The sequence below is a fragment of the Eupeodes corollae genome, chromosome 1 (assembly GCF_945859685.1).
Source record: "Eupeodes corollae chromosome 1, idEupCoro1.1, whole genome shotgun sequence".
In the NCBI taxonomy this organism is placed as follows: Eukaryota; Metazoa; Arthropoda; class Insecta; order Diptera; family Syrphidae; genus Eupeodes; species Eupeodes corollae.
The window spans coordinates 310,234,747-310,251,301 of record NC_079147.1 but is presented as its reverse complement, the minus strand read 5'-3'; the positions used below and the strand labels follow the sequence as shown (position 1 = coordinate 310,251,301).

The window sequence follows — 16,555 nt, the reverse complement described above, 5'->3', positions numbered from 1 at the left end:
ACAAATAAAAACAAAACAACAAATAAAATAAAAAGAACGGCAAAAACTACTACCATATGTACGAAAGCATACATCGACATACACTTGCTCACCATGGTTACCATGTCTTGAACTAGTAAAAGGCCTATCTGGGAAAGTAGCTCAAAGTAGCCCAATATCAATTAAAAAAATCGTTCAATACTAGATTTGGGTTATTTCATGGCGCAGATATGATTGGGTTGTCATCATACCGAAATTTTTATCAGTAATTTTATAAAAAGATAGTCCAATATCCGATAAACAGCCCAATCTGGCAAGCCTGTTGCTCACTATAATATTATTGTGTCCCCACATAAACGTGTTGTTTTATCGGAGGTATGTTTTTTCCTATAAGAAAAAAAAAACACTTGGCTTTGGCTTATTCACAGACTTCAGATTCAGACAAAACAAGAAGATACCTCTCCATCTCCATTTCCATCATCAGGTATTTGTGTATACAAACATAAAAATATAAATATAAGTATCTATGAACAACCGGCCTCAATCTACCTGTAGCACTCCTAGAGGACCTGCATTGAAGAAGCATTCATATAGGTAGACTCATAGATACATAGATACTTTGCGCAGTTTAAACAAGAGAAGAAGCATTGGAACGTCAGTTAGGATTGGACAAGAACTGGCAACTGAGTATAAAGAAGAAAAACCTATAAGATATAAAATATCACAATTGCGTTCACCTTTCAAACGGCAGCTAGCAGCTAGATTAGGACAGACAATGCAATACAATAAAAGAGAGTGTGAGAACCTTTTCAAAATGCTAAATGTTATTATTTTTTGCGCGCAACTACTAGAAAAACACGCAGTTCCGATTCGAAGATCAGAAAATACATTTTTTTTAGCGAGATTGTTGTCTTTGAAAGCAAGGAGCCGAGGATCACTAATTAAATTTCTTGAAAGTTCAAATACTTATTTAACAAATGCTCAAGAATAGTGGAGATATAGGTACATACAATTCTTGCAGATATTTTACAATATGATTTTGGATGATAGCTACTTATATTCAAAAAATTAAAAGGCACGGTAACGTGCAGCCAAGTTCAGGCAGTATTTCATTTTTACAGAAAAAAACTTATCCGTTTCTCAACCCACCTAACTTCAAGTGACACTCCAAGTTTGTAACACTTACTAAGATAGTCGATGGTATGAACTTGCTTAAATTTTAGCTTCATGGCCAAAGTAAATTCTAAGTTAGAACACTTAAAAAATCACAGAAACAATAACTGACTGAATGATTTTTTGACTCACCGGTCATTCAAAATTAACCTTCTTTTATAAGATATGATTCTAGGTGTTTAAGAATAATTATATTTTTGAAAACAAAAAAAGGAAATATGAGGCTATAAACTACGTAAGTTGTTGTAGTATTCGCCTTCATTTTCATGTATTTGGTATACTTTACACAATTTGAGATTAACCCGCAGGGGGCGTGGTATCTGCCCACTTCAACAACATAATTGTTACTGAGTAAAAGTTAAAATCTTTCCTTGACAGTCAAACTAAATCTCAAAAGCCTAAGCAATCTATAATTAAGTTCTTAAAATTCTACTAGTTAGCAATTTTAAATTTAAATCCTTTTGATATCGAATAATGTATACATTTGCATAAAGTGTCCATTTTTGTTAAGCCTGTTCATTTAAACACATCGAGGTATTGACATTTCATTTGAACCAAACTACTTCCGGAAAACGGAATTTAAAATGTCAGAAACTCATATTACTTAAAGTAAAAGTGATTTTGTGATTTTAAATTTAGTAAAACGTTAACAGACATCAAAATGCTATAATGGTGTCCAAATTTCAGAATCACCTTTTTAGCTTAAAAACTTCCTATTTTAGTAAATCGTTTTTAATCTTGCTTTTTAAACAATGATAATTTAAAACTATTAAATTGCAATTTAACTACAAAAATTGAAAAAAAAACTTGAGAATCATGTTTGAAATAAGTTGATAACTAATAATATACCTAAGCGTTTTTCTTTTGAGCTCTGATCAAAATGTGTTTAGGGTGATTCTGTTCATTATTGTTCAACTTGCTGGAAAATCCACATTTGAACAACTCCGAAGTTAGTTAAATTAAATCTTAATTTTATCGGAAAGTTAAAAATTTTTGCTTGCCTATTTCAGCTCTTAATTTAGAAGTTTAAAATTAGAAGTAGGCCAGCTATCAGTTTAAAAAATTTCTTTGAGATTTTTGAAAAGATGTCACATAAATGTCAGTCTCAACTTTCAATTACAATTTTGATATGTAAAGGGTACGAAAATAATTGGATTCATTTAAGTCGTAATTAAGTGTGCAGTACTATCGTCTGTAAAGAGATGACTGCGCTTGCTCTTTAAACTCCATTCTCAGTTTTTCATCCAGTCTCCTTATGAAAACAAACAAATTCTCTCTCCAAGCATCCATATTAACAAACGTTTCATTTAGATCTAGGTTGTATCTTCTTGCCAAAAGTTGTCACTTTTTCTAAAACAAAGATTTGGAAGAGGTAGCATGCGCCTAGTCAGACGGTTAGATGGCAGCGGCACTGCTTTCGTTATATAATCAAAGTGTAGCTTCAAGGTTGCAGTAAATAATGGCAACAATCCCGATTCTAATAAAAGTATGTAGTTTTGAAATTTCGAAGGGAGTTTGAAAAAACTCTTGAGAAAAAATCTAAGCAATTTTTCAACTCCTTCACTTTGTTCGTAATTCCAAACCGGAGCAGCGTAAAACATGACAGATTTCCATGTAAGTGTTCAGTGCTATTTAAGGTAGCTGAAGCTTGTTGGAAAGATGACTTTTCAGAGATAAATATGATGATATTTTCATGCCAAGATATTCGTACTGACGATTTCAATACCTTCACCAGCAAATTTCCACTTTTCATTTTGGGCATACCGTCCACCGGCCTTTCGAATTATCATTGTTTTGGACTTACTCCAACTCACTGTGAGATTCCATTTTGCGCAGTATTCTTCAAGGTCCAAAATCATGCGACTTAGTCAATACCATCAGCATACATGAGCACTTTAATTCTCCTTCCAGCCCTCAAAATTCCACCGCAAAGCACATCATTCAGGTCGTAAAAAAATAGAATGAACAAAAGAATACTTAGAACACCCCTGTTTTACTCCCATGTTTGTTGGAAACCATTCCAAAAGTATCTTTCCATTCCAAATTGCTGATTGTGTATCAGCGTTCAAGAGTTTTAGAATATTTAGCATCTTTGTGGACATTTTCATCAATGACAATTTGTAAAATAGTGACCTTCTATAGATAGAATCAAAAGCCGCTTTAAAATTGACGTAAAACGCATACAGTTTCTTATGTTGGTCCTGGAACGATTGCGCAATATTCATTAGAGTGAAAATCTAGTCGATTGTTAAATGATTTTGCCTAAATCCAGCCTGAAAATCACTAAGCAGGTTCTCCTTTTCAGCCTATGTTATAAGTCTTGTGAAAAAAAAAAACAGATGAAAAAATCTTTAAAGAACAGTTCAGGAAGGAAATTCCTCCATAATTCTCGGCTAAATTTATGTCACCATTTTTATGTAATGGAAACAAGATCGCCTTTCGGAAGCCTAAATTAAATTATTGAAGTGAGATATGGGATTAAAAGAGTAAGTCAGTAAAGCCTCTTTTGTAATACTCTTGTAGAACTCAAAAATGTATTCTGATTTCTCCTGGGGCATTGTTTAACTTTGTTTTTGCGATATCCTCTTTGACTTCCTCCAAACTTATGCATCTATGTATCTAGGTAGTCATTTTCTACTAGAGGGCTGGCATATTGTACTATTGGGCCGTTGTTTTGTTTTCACAGCCGATGTCAAGAGCAAATAGGTAACAACTTGATTGAATTGACAAAAGTCAAACAAAATCCTAAGTTTAAACTATTAACTTCTACTATTTATGGCAGTTAAGAAAATCTAGCTTTTGTTACCTCTAGAGTTTAAAAACGAAAGCTGAAAGCGGAAAATGGGTAAGTAAAAACAAATTCACAAGTTGAAGGTAAACATCCTCTAGTTAAATTCAACTTTTAAGTGAACGAAATTGCCCTTAGTGCGTATTTGACGTGTTCAGGCTCTGCTCGGTGTCAACTGTCAATCCCCTGCTCCGTTCTTTAAAAGAAATACGCCTTACAGATCACAAAATCAGATCAAGCCTTGCTGTATTTAACAGATTTCCTTGTTTTGGTTTCTTAAATTTCATAAAAGAAAATATTTTACGATTATAGCCAATTCTGTTCAAAATTTTTCAAATTTTGTTTGGGCAAAACCTCTTTTTCTAAATCTTCAGCGATTTCAGAGACTAAAAAAGTTGTTCCACGTTGTAAACGTAGTTAAAGGTTTGTTAAAATAAGAAAATCGATTTGCTTTTATAATGATTTATTTCGACAAAAAAACAAATATTGCCCATGACTAAAATTGGGCTTTTAATAACCCAATACTATGAGATTTCAGTAGGTAAATTAGAAATTAAGGTAACTAAGCCATTAGCAATAAACAGTATATTACCTTTCGGTGAAAACATGTACAATTTTGTAGGACATTTTAATTAAACGTTTGCATTAATTAAATGCTGATGAAGTTAAATGGCTTAAAAAACTTTTTTATGTCAATAATTTCGATTTTGCTTGCCTTCTGCATACAAAATATTCAACGTTTTTGATAAATTTCACACTTTTACAGGTTGCTAAATAAGCATTTAATATTGGGCACGTACTGCAGTTTGCAGTTAACATGATGCTACCATACGCGTCTAAGACGAGGAGCTACTTTTATAGATTGTCAAGTCATGCACCTACAACATACAATTACTATAGAATATCTTGCTTTATGTAGATTTAACAGCAATTACTCTTAATCTTAAATCATAATAAGTTAGCACGTAGGAACCAAATATAAACAGAACTTCTAAATTTTGAAAACTGAAATCTTCGTGCACATTAAATCGACGTTTTAAAGCATTTTTCCAAAAGATCAAATTTAATGAAATTGTAAAAGATGTCAAAATACAAAACTTTTAAAAGATATACATATATCAAGGTCTTGATTTTTCTGAAAAATTAGTCATCATATTTCAATTAAATTTTTCTTGTGAAATTGTACGGTCATACCAAAAACAGTGTGAGCTAATCAATTAATATAAATCTTTCGATCCTCCGCAAAATCGCTGCTTGCATTTTAAATAAAATAACATACATATATTTTTTTATATTACAATTACAATATCTATGACTTACCTGCTTGAGCGGAACTAATGCATTTGGCAGCTGTTGCCTCCGAAACATCATCATCGCACCAACCGACTTTTGTTGGTTCGTCGAGCGAAAACACAGACAACTCCATTGTGGAATTACCTTTGAAACTGGTCAGATCAATGGAGGACGTCAGCGAGAGATTGGCCTGCTCGCCGTAGATGGAAATGGAACTCGATTGAGACTGGCTCATGGTGGCATAGTGATCTTTGCGTTTCTCCGGAGTAGCATACAACGGCTCTTGGCCGATTTTAATTTGACTTTTAACTGGACTGGCATCACTTCCAAATGAACTGTTAAGAGCACCATAGCAGGAAGTGGTCATAATAGCAGGTAATCCATTTTTGTCTTTGAAGTGTGTTCTGTGTAGTGGCTCTGATACAGTTGATTGCCAGTACTCCTCGTTCTCATCCTCTTCGGTCTTGCTGAGTTGCAGTTCTTCGAACGAGTCGATGTTATAGAGTCGGGATTCGTCTAGGGTTGTTATATCGTCTGCATCCCAGGAATCAGATTTTTGCTCAACGATCTTTCTAAAGCTTTCGTCGGCGTCTTTGATGACATCGTACGGCGCGGAGTGGTGGGAATCGGAATCGTTTTCCTCAATGCATGATAGATGTCTCGTGCGAAAGCCATAATAATGGGCGTGAACTTGCTGTGCTGGTTGTTGCGGTTGTTGTTGTTGTTGTTGCTGGTGGTGGTCAAATTGCGGTTCTTCGCCAGCAAATCCCAATGCAGAGAAATTCAAATCGGAGTCATACGAATAATCAGTCCGATCGGATGTGAATGAAGCGTTCAAATCGTTGTTCTGGAACATTATTATCAATCGCGGCTGTCAGTCAGGCAGCCTGTGTAAATGAAACATGAACAAAAATCAATCTAATTGAGTCTAAGAAGAAAGAAAAGATCAATAAAAATAGACTTAAAAACATTCTTCAACCATAAATAAACGACAACGGACGGACGCGGACGTATTGAATTCCGATTTCATTACGAATGCGCGTACATATAGCGCGTATAAACGAAAACGAGCGTGTCTTATGCGTCTCTGACCTAGACCATCACTTGGCGGCAATAGCGCGCCACCGCTCACTGCCACCGTCTGCATCAGCAATGTCGCATTCGCATTCGCGTGTGTATTATGTCTTATGTCTTATGCTGTTGCTGTTTGGTTTTTGTGCAATGTAAGTCCGCGCCGAGCCGCGCGCGCCAGTAAGGAATTCAATTATTTATTTTTAGTCACTGGTGCGCATTTTATTGAAAACATATACAGCAAGTATAGCAGAAAATATGTGTGGCCAATAATTTTGTACTTCTTTTTGTAATCATTTCGAAGTATTGACAAGTGCTCAGCTTGTTTTTAATTAAAGTCTATAATACCAAATCAGTAATGTACTGATTCATAAGGAATGGTCATTAATTCATTATCATTTTATCACATATCACATTTTATATTATACTCGTATATAAAAATCCCGAAGATACGAATTGCTTACTTGAACGTGCTTATATACTAATCGAGAGTGGTTAAGGTAACATTTTAAAATAATTTTTTTATTAATTTTCTACCTATAGATATAATTTAGGTGTTTAATGCTTTAAGTTTAGTTCTGTACAAAAGGACACAAGTTAATGATGAGAATGGCGCCCAACGTGGGAATATGTTAATGAGAGAATGTAATTCTATGTTTATTAAATTATGTTTTAAGTTTCTCAACGACCAGTAGAGATATCGCCTTAAAATAATTTTGTTATACAGATAATAACACAAAATATGCAGAATACACTTCAATTAAATTATAGGTGTATTCATAAACGTCAGCCTAACTAAGAACTGCGTTATCTGCATTCATAAAGTCAGATTTTCAATCGAACTGCAGTACCTACCGTTCATAAACATCAGACTGTAGTCAGCGTCGGGCAGATTGTGCAGCTGAATTTGTTTGGCTGTAGAAAGAGCGGGAATTATTAAAATAATGTTTACAACAACAAGAAGGACGAACCACATTAAACTTTTAATTACAAAGCGAATAAGCATGGAAATGGAATTCAATGCTGGAAAGAAGAAACAAATTATATTCTTGCAGCCATTTTTCTCTGACGTTTATGAACTCTGTTTAACCACAAATCGGACTAAGTCAGACATTTTTGTTTACTGCAGACATTCTGCATTGGGAGTGGGTTCATAAATGCATAATTTGACGTGATACCAAACTTGTATAGTTTTGAAAAAAAAATCAATTATCGGTTTTTTATAAATCAATAAAACAAAAAACAAATAGTTGTCACCTCGAATATTTAATAAAAAGGTATACATAAATTTTCACAAATTAAAGATTTTGTTTACAAAATAATTTTATCTTATACAAAATGTTGTTTTCAATATTCAGTAAAATGTGTATAATTTAAAATTCAAATTTTCATAAAAAGTAGAATCTAAAAAAAATACTACACATATTTTGGTGAAAATTGATGTTTGATTCTCGATATCAAGTCAATAAATGAAGGAATACAAAACGAAAATCTAAAAAAAAAAACAACAAAAACCTGATAAGAAATAGTTTTCGACTCAAATATGAGGAGAACAAAGTAAGATATTGGACAGGTTCATCCAACATAAGGGACTTCATTTGCAGTCAACTTCATTCTTTGAACGTAAATTTTGACCGAGGCAACTAGATAGTTTTTCAAGGGTCATGAATTTCAAATTCAGAACTTTTCTTCTCAAATCTCTACTTTAAGTTTATTGTACAGAAAGTACGAACAAAATTGCTTTCTTGAAAACACTCCTCAGACAAGCTACAAGTCTACCACGATTTGTATTTTGTATTGTAAGGAAATATTAGTTATTTATAAGTTATTGTAAAGAAATATTAGTTATTTATAAGTTATTGTAAAGAAATATTAGTTATTTCTTCACAATATCCCTTTACATAAAGCATTAAATAAAATTGTGCCGTAAATATGTAAATAAATTATAGAAAAATAAAGTTCAGCTTCAGTTGAATGAAAAAAACATTACCAACTGTCATTTTGATTGAAGTAGACTTGACTTGACTTGGCCTTAATTGGAAATTAATTTTTTGGCAGCTGGCCAATCAGATACTAGAAACTTGCCTAACTTTCAAGTTCCTTATGTCTTCTGAACCTGCCCATTGACTTCAAATTGTGTATCTCAAACAAAACATTGTTATTAATATTTTGTTAATGTTTTAGACAAATCGACAAACTACGAATGGGAAGTTATCAGAGTGGATCGTATACCAACCTATTTTTTTATAAATTTAAAAGACTTAAGAAAACCATTTATTGCTTAACTTATTTGAATTTTCTTATTAATTCGCTTTGTAATAAGAAGCTGGATGCTAATAGCGGAATAGAGATTATTACAAGCATTTCTGAAAAGATAGAATTTTATGAATGACGCAATGTTTCTGTACATTGTGAACTAAATGTGTAATATTTAAACGAATGAATAAACCAAAGTTATAAAAATCCTGGGTCATACTATTCTTGAGCTTTGCAAAGTAAATAGAAATAATGCTTTTCAATTCTTAACACGGTGCCGTAAAATAAAGTCCAATACAATACGATTTTGCATTTTTCTACTTTCGAATGAAACCTCCTTAAGTGGAGAGTTGACTGAGAAGGTTTAAACTACGAATAATGGAGTTTAAGCCCTAAGAACATGCAAATGGGGCCTGGAAAAGATTCTTTTATCAAAAAATGGAGTTTCATTTCAACAGAAAACTATCGCACCAGACTGCATTAATTTGTATTGAAAATGGAAATAGTTTGTAAGTGTAGAGGTTTTTTATTTTAGCAATAAATCAAGCTCCCCAGTTTGGTGGAGGTAAAGGAATGTAGTCAAGACTTTTCTAAGACTTATGAATAATTTCTTTTTAAAAAACAACACACACTTGTAGCACTTAAATTCTGTTTCGATTCTTTAGGCATACAATTTAACATTGCATAAATGTATTGGAAAGAATTAGTGATTGATTGAAAATTTAAATAAGAACATTAATTTTAACAATCATAACACCAATCTTATCAATATTAACCCGTCACAACAGATCTAACTTTGAAGAACGTTCACAATTTATCAAAAATTTAAATTGCAAACAACGATAATGCCAATTTATCAATTTCATTTAAAAATGTCAATAAACGTGTTAATATTTATTTGTAAGTTTAGGGCTTTATTACAGTGAAATAAATCAAGTCGCCTTTTGGACTTCTTTACATTTATTTGGTGCATGATTACGAAATAGCAGGAGATAGGTCTTCAGGCAAACCTTTGTTTCTCATTTATTCAAATGAAATAACAACAAATGCGTTACAAAAAATTGAATTCCATTTTCGACGTTTATGTGTATTTTTTCGAGTAATAGAATTAGAATTTTCTGAAAATTTTCCTAGCTGTTGATTAAAATGATTTTCCTTAACATGCATCTCCAAGATAAATATATCCTGTCTGGGAACACATTCTATTAGAACATTTACTAGCCGCGTCAATTAGATGCTGGCTGATGTACATAATGTACACAAGACCATCTAAGTTGAGGAAGTCTCTATGGATGGTTGTTGGTGTTGCGTTCATCGTCGTTGTCGACGTCGTCGTAAGACCCCCAACACTTTTCGAAAACCCCAATTACTTCATTCTTCACGAATGTGTTATATTTTATTTTAAGGAATACAAATACATATTTCCATGTCCAGTTCTGTTTCTCATCTTTTTCTCAATCTCAAATCTAAGCAGGCAGCAACAGGAGCAGCGCAACAGCATCAGCCAACAACTGCACTATTCAGCTGGGGTTCTTTTCTTGGCGGCTGATGTGTGATGGTTGATGGTAATGCACGCGTTCCTTACACACATTAGAATCTGGAGGGATTCCATTATCCCCCAAGTCATTGTAATGCCATAAAACAACAACAAAAACAAAAACAACGCAATCAGTTCAGTTGGAAAATAATATTTCATCAAAGTGAACATTTTATTCTATTTTTAATTGTGACTGGATGGCGGGAATAATTGAAAAAGAAAGGAACAAAATCATATACCTTAAGAATCCAGGAGGAGTTTTCATTTCATCCCGTGCTGATGATGATGCTGAGGGCAAAGAGAACTAAAGGCATGGAGAACAGACATAGCACAAAAGCAAGAGTCCTCTATTTAGACAAATGCCGGTATCAAAATAGATATCACACGGGGACGGGAATCGGGACACACGAACACTGGATCTGGATTCTGGATCCCCAGCAAACTGAACTAGTTTTTTGTTTATTTGGTGATCTTATCGTGGAGCAACTATTTTGAAGATAGATCGGCTTCAGTGAACGCAAGAGCGAGAGCGCGTGCCTTATGCATCGTCGTCGTCTATATCGCTCGCAGTCTGATTTTGATGAACGGATGCATCCTCAGACAGTAGAACTATTTTTAGACAAATACTTCTCGTTCTCTAAGACGAGTACAAAAAGAACACATAGAAAATAATGGTTTATGTAATGACTTGGTGCAAAGAGAATGAGGGGCCTTTATCTAAGCGCAACTTATAACGAGAAGGGATGGACCTTATTGTGATGTTCCCAAAACAAAAACGAAGGTAAGAAATATCTCAAAACTTTAGTACGTTGATTGGTTTTGGTCCAATGACCCCCTGTTTCCCATCATAATCGAGACGAAAGTTGAGGGGCACAATGCACATTAGGAGTATATGAACAAAATGCGCTAAATGCAACATTCTCCCGATATTGATTGCTGATGACAGACATTCGGGATGCTGCGCGACACATAAAATTTTATCACCTTTAAATGGATGTTTGGTGACAGTTCTGGCAGCCACGATCGTATTATCGATAGCATAGGGGACAGCTGTCTAACCCCCCGTTCAAAAAAGTAAAATGCACAAAGAGTCTTTTAATAATCTTACCTAAAAGTTTATGTTTTTTAAATTGTTCCTTGGCGTCTTGTCGCGTCAAAAAAAAAACTCACAAGGTGAACGTTCCGAAAAGAGTGACTTACATTCGAATAGAGGTTAATTTTGTTATAAATGTTTTAGGTTCAATTTTATGTGTTATTGCTTTTCGATTTTCAATAAAATAGGTATAAAAAAGCTTTATGGTAAAATTTTCTTTGAATATCAAATGGAATTTAGGGTTTCATATAATTCCGATAGCTTATACCAACCTACACCATATGAAGTGATAGAAAACTAAACACATCATCATATCGACGAAAGAATACAATTTTAAGACATAAACGTACATAATGTTGTGGGTATTTGGAAGTTTACTTCCGAATTCATAAGCTTGAAGCCTCAAGTTGCTTTCAATAACGCCACAGTTGTAACTTTTTAAATGCTTATTTATAGCTAATTATACGAGCATTTGGATGTTGCTTTTAAGGTTTGGTTGCATTAATAAGATATTTTACTTAAGATTTTCAATTAGTTGATTTAATTTAATTCAAAAACCTCAGTGTTTAACTTTGTTTTTGGAAAATGGTTTTAAGATCTTCAATTGAGCTGTTTTGTATTTTTTTACTAAGCAAAAAAATTAACCAATATTTCTACAACATCGTCTAGTTTATTATGTGGCCTTGAAAAAAAGTTAAAAAGTTTATTGACGAAAATTTTCATCGCTGACTAAAGACTGAAATTTGAAACAATTTTGTTTGTAACATTCTACTAGGACTTTTCTTAATGGTTTAGGAATTTTCAAGTGCACAAATGCGACTACGTTTGAGGACTCAAAAAGCCCAGAGTTATATATTATTTACTAAAGCGCTTACTGAAATTGTCGTCAAATATTTTGAAAAATCATAATGATATACTTAATTGATTAAGTAGTACCCGTGGCATGATGGTTAGTGCGTTGGACTGTCATGCAAGGGGTCTTGGGTTCAATCCCTGCCTGTGCCACCTTAATTACAAAAAAAAATAATTTCGCGGGTACTGCCTCTTGCGAGGAATTTACAAATCCTCCAAGAGTAATTCTTGTCATGAAAAAGTGCTTTCTCAAATTAGCCGTTCGTATTCGGCCTAAAATTGTAGGTCCCTTTCATTCCTGACAACTGTACTCGCACACAGAAATGGTTGAGAGTTGTAAGTCACTAGGCCCTGGTTCACAACGGACTGTTGCGCCACCCCATTTGATTTGGAATTGATTAAGCTACTTTAGATGTTGAAAAAATAATTTTTTTGGGATTGTTTTGCAAGAAATTCTACAAAATAAACCTAGATTACAGAACTGTGATTTTACATACAATATGCTAGGTTCAAAAGAACATTTTCACAGACAAAATTCAAAATTTCAACTTAAAATTGTCGTATTCAGATAAACGCGTTAACAGTTTTGAGTATTTGAAAATCAGGAAAATACTTGCAATAATAATTAAATTTAAAAACTCAATACTGCAATGTTTTTCTTGGCAATGATATTTTGGGTCAATATTTTTGAGGTCCATGCAACCAGATCAAATAACAAAACCATTTTTCGCGAAAATCCTGGGTTTTGAAATTCTTTGTTATCAATTTAGTTTGTACCAAAGAAATTCTAATTTTAGACACTTTTCTTAACAAAATCCCATTTTTGAGATTCCTGTTTTTTGTTAAAAATTCAAAGTATTGATGCATATATTTGATCTCATTTAATGATAAATAGCTTTTTTTAAATAAACTAAGTTCTTTAAGCAACCATCACTCAAAAAATCAATTGTAATTATTTAAGTATAATATACAATTATTCACTGAAACTTCAATATTAAAAAAATGCCACTTGGATCTTCTCTGTTATAAAGGTTGCTACGAAAATCCTATTTGGTTCTTTAGATATTGTATATTTGACAAGAGGAATCAATTCTTTTGTTGATGGCAGAAACATTTGTAAACTCTCTACACAAGAAATAACGCACAAATTCGGTTGACGATGATAATTTTAGATTTTAATTATTTAACTTAACCTTTCCTAATTTATCAACACTCGGAACATGAACATGTAAACTTGAAAACAAAATAATTAAAATAAAACTTAGTTTCGTTCTGCATTTTACTTTCACTCGAAATGAAATCGAAATTAAAAAATTCTCGATGTTATTACTTTCGACGAATTTTGGTCGTTTAAGACTGATAAAAGGTCTTATTGACTTGAATAGAAATGTGGAACACTGCAAACAAAGTTACTAGTTTTCAAATTCGATTTCGGTGGATTTTTAGAATCTTCATAGCTGTAAAGTCTATTTTCTTTTCTTACCTTCAGCAAAAAGCAATTCACTTCGTTTATCATTAATTATTCACTAAAATCTTAATTTGTTAATATATGTTCTTTTGTTGTTGGCACATTCAATTAAGTTAAGAATTTGAAATGTTTTTTTCCGCCAAATATTTATATCTCATGCGGTTATATTTGTATTTACACAAAATTAAAAATCACGAACGCACCTTAAACGTCACAGTCACAAATCACAACCTACATCGGTGTACTACGAAATTGCACTAAGTTCAGACGCAGACCAAAATCGGCGCGGCAACTGCGCACAGAGTGAAGGTATCCAAAGAACTGCGTTGAATCTGATGCATCATCTTCATCTCATCATCCCCTAAATGTTGGGGATGCCGCCTTCCTTCCTTAGTTCCATATAACAGAGAACAAGTCTCAAAGTGAATTCCTTCTGCCACACGCTCGAAACGACTCGACTTCTGCTCGGTATGTTGTGTTGATGCTGTTGCTGATGGGCTGATGTTGGGAAGAAAGAAAGTGTCAAATTCTAAAAATAATTTTCAATCGAAAGACTCACTCTCACAAACCGACTCTCGTGCCCTGTCCCGGGTGCAATGCCACTCTGCCTCAGCCTAGTCTGATGATGGGTGCAAGTCTTTCTGGATAGGTGCTGCGCTGGGTGTACGTTACCTCCTATGCATCTATCAGAGACAAATGCATTGTGATATCTTGGCTGTCATTAGGAAGTCCTATTTGAAAATCTCGTTACATTTTCAAGCTGACGATGACGATAGGATATTGGGGTGACATTAAAAAGATAACACCACATGTTGGTTTTAAGGTACACGAAATATACAAACGTTACTCGGTACATTGACCTTTCTCCTAGGTTGTTGTACCCTGATAATGTTTTCAAATATCAGATTTATAATTTTTAACAAAAATTATTAACTATCTATGTACCTACCTTCCTATGTAAATATTAAAAGAAAATACAAATAAAATCTATTGAAATTTTCGAACACATTTAATTTTGGAATATTGGAATCCTTATTGGGAATTAGCATCTTTGCGTCTTTGTTGTCGTTGTCTGATCACCGATGCTGTGAATGCACGGGGACAGTTCATTGACTGAAAAACGGAACTTATTAATCTTCTTTAAATGAATTCCGTGTGGTATGTAGGTGAAGTATTTTTATAATATGGGGTTTTCCTTTCTTCACATTTGAAACTATTTTGGGATACGATATTTTGTGATATTTGATTTTCAAAAGTGGGTGATTTTTGTTTCTAGCAAAAACGTTGTATGTGTTATTTAAATAAAGTAAACTGATAATGAAATCGATTTTGAAGATTTCTGATTCATAACTGCCAAACAGACCCCAAATTAAGGTGTGGATTGACTCATATCGATAGCAGAGTTTGATTGTTTAGAGATCGTTTTAAAGTATTTTTTAATAATCTAAATCAAATTAAAGCTGCCTTGAATGAAAGATTGTGTTTCTTTTGTTCTTTAAAATATAACAATCGCAAAAAGGTTGACAGTTCAAATAAAGGATATCAAGCTTTTTTAAAACTCCCTCTCCCTAAAATATGAAAGCAATGCTGTTATAATTTGTTATGTCTTTTTCAAAGTTTATAGTCCTTTAATTTTTGTAATCTTAAAGCAGTTTCAGCTATAATGTAAACAAGCGTTAGCCGCATGAGGTGTAACATAACATAGGGGTTTTTTAAATTCGAACAAAATATGAACAAATTAGTATTGAATGGGGGTTTATGTCCCCCCAGGAAGCAGCAATTAACTTAGAAATGTTAACTGCCATACAAAATCAAAGATTGGAGTCATACATTTTGTAAAACAATTTTTTCTTAAGCCAGAAACTCATTCTTGAGTGATCTCTTTCTAAGAGTTGCTTTTGTCCATAGTTTTGTAAAAATAAAATAATCTTTAAATTCCGAATGAAAAATCAAAGACAGTAATGCCTTTTTTGTACACTTTTTTTGTCAAATTTGTGCACTATTTTTTGTTTCCTTTAGTTAATTTTCTAGTTTTTGAGAGAATTGAACCTTGTTTAAAATCCGGGAGATTTATTTATTTACTCTTGCCGCATGAACGCAACAAAGCCAACATTTTATTCAGCTGTGAGCAGAGTTGTAAAAGAATGTAATTTAATACAATTACAGTACATCTCTTATTGATTTCATTCCATTGGAGATTGGGACTTAAGCTTTGCATCACCAATCATTTGATCATACAAAAAATGGCATTAATTTTTCCCACAATCATTAGAGATTGCATACCTTTTTTTAATTTGTCTTTGCTTTTAGTCTTGGAATTCAATTACAGTCTTTACATTCTTTAGAAGCCTTTGCATTCTTTTGCAGTCTTGCAAAGTTTACATGCACTTAATGCAAAAGGGTACATAAAATCACATTTCATTGCAATCAATTGATTAAACTCAAATAATGGTTACATTCATTGCTGGCACCCTTTTCTTTGTTAAATTGATTAATTCATCATAAAGATCTTTTCACTTACTTCACGAGTGTAAAGCAAAATTGTGAGTAGTATAATTTTTTCAAACCTATTTTTTCTGAATTGAATACTTAATTCTCTTATATTGATTGGTATAATATTTGTATGTTTCTTAACTTAAACAAAAATGTATGTAAACCCATTTCATTGAAATAACAAGAATATGTTGTGACAGATTTGATTTAACAAAAAACTTCCTAAAAGAAGCTTAAAGTTTATTCGGTTTTCATCAAATCAAAAAGTCAATGTGATTATGACCTTTAGTAAATTACTGAAAGAATATATTTCTATATAGAACAAACATCTTGAATATAGAATGTAATTTAAGAATAACTGGATTCATTCTGGCATTTTGTCAATTCATAAAGAAAGTCGGTGGGGATTCTAAATAATACCATGTTTTTCAAAGGGGTTGAATAATCGAACTTAGATTGTATTTTTAAATTATTTGGAGACTTTTTAAATCTGTTTACTGTTGTTCAGTCTTTAATAACAATTCCTTGAATAATTTAATAACTAGGAACTAA

The 16,555-nt window shown here is 32.9% G+C and overlaps 1 protein-coding gene across 1 annotated transcript in view; it reads right to left on the bottom strand.

Annotated features, from left to right (window-relative positions):
* The window catches only part of LOC129942888 (protein TANC2), a 61,049-nt gene extending 47,280 nt beyond the window's left edge, over positions 1–13,769 (bottom strand). The window contains exons 1-2 of the mRNA XM_056052007.1: positions 13,526–13,769; positions 5,261–6,120 (exon numbers count right to left, since the gene is read on the bottom strand). Of these exons, the coding sequence (XP_055907982.1) occupies positions 5,261–6,089 (829 nt within the window). The 5' untranslated portion in view covers positions 6,090–6,120; positions 13,526–13,769. The remainder of the gene's footprint in view (positions 1–5,260; positions 6,121–13,525) is intronic.
* Between the last annotated feature and the right edge of the window lie 2,786 nt (positions 13,770–16,555).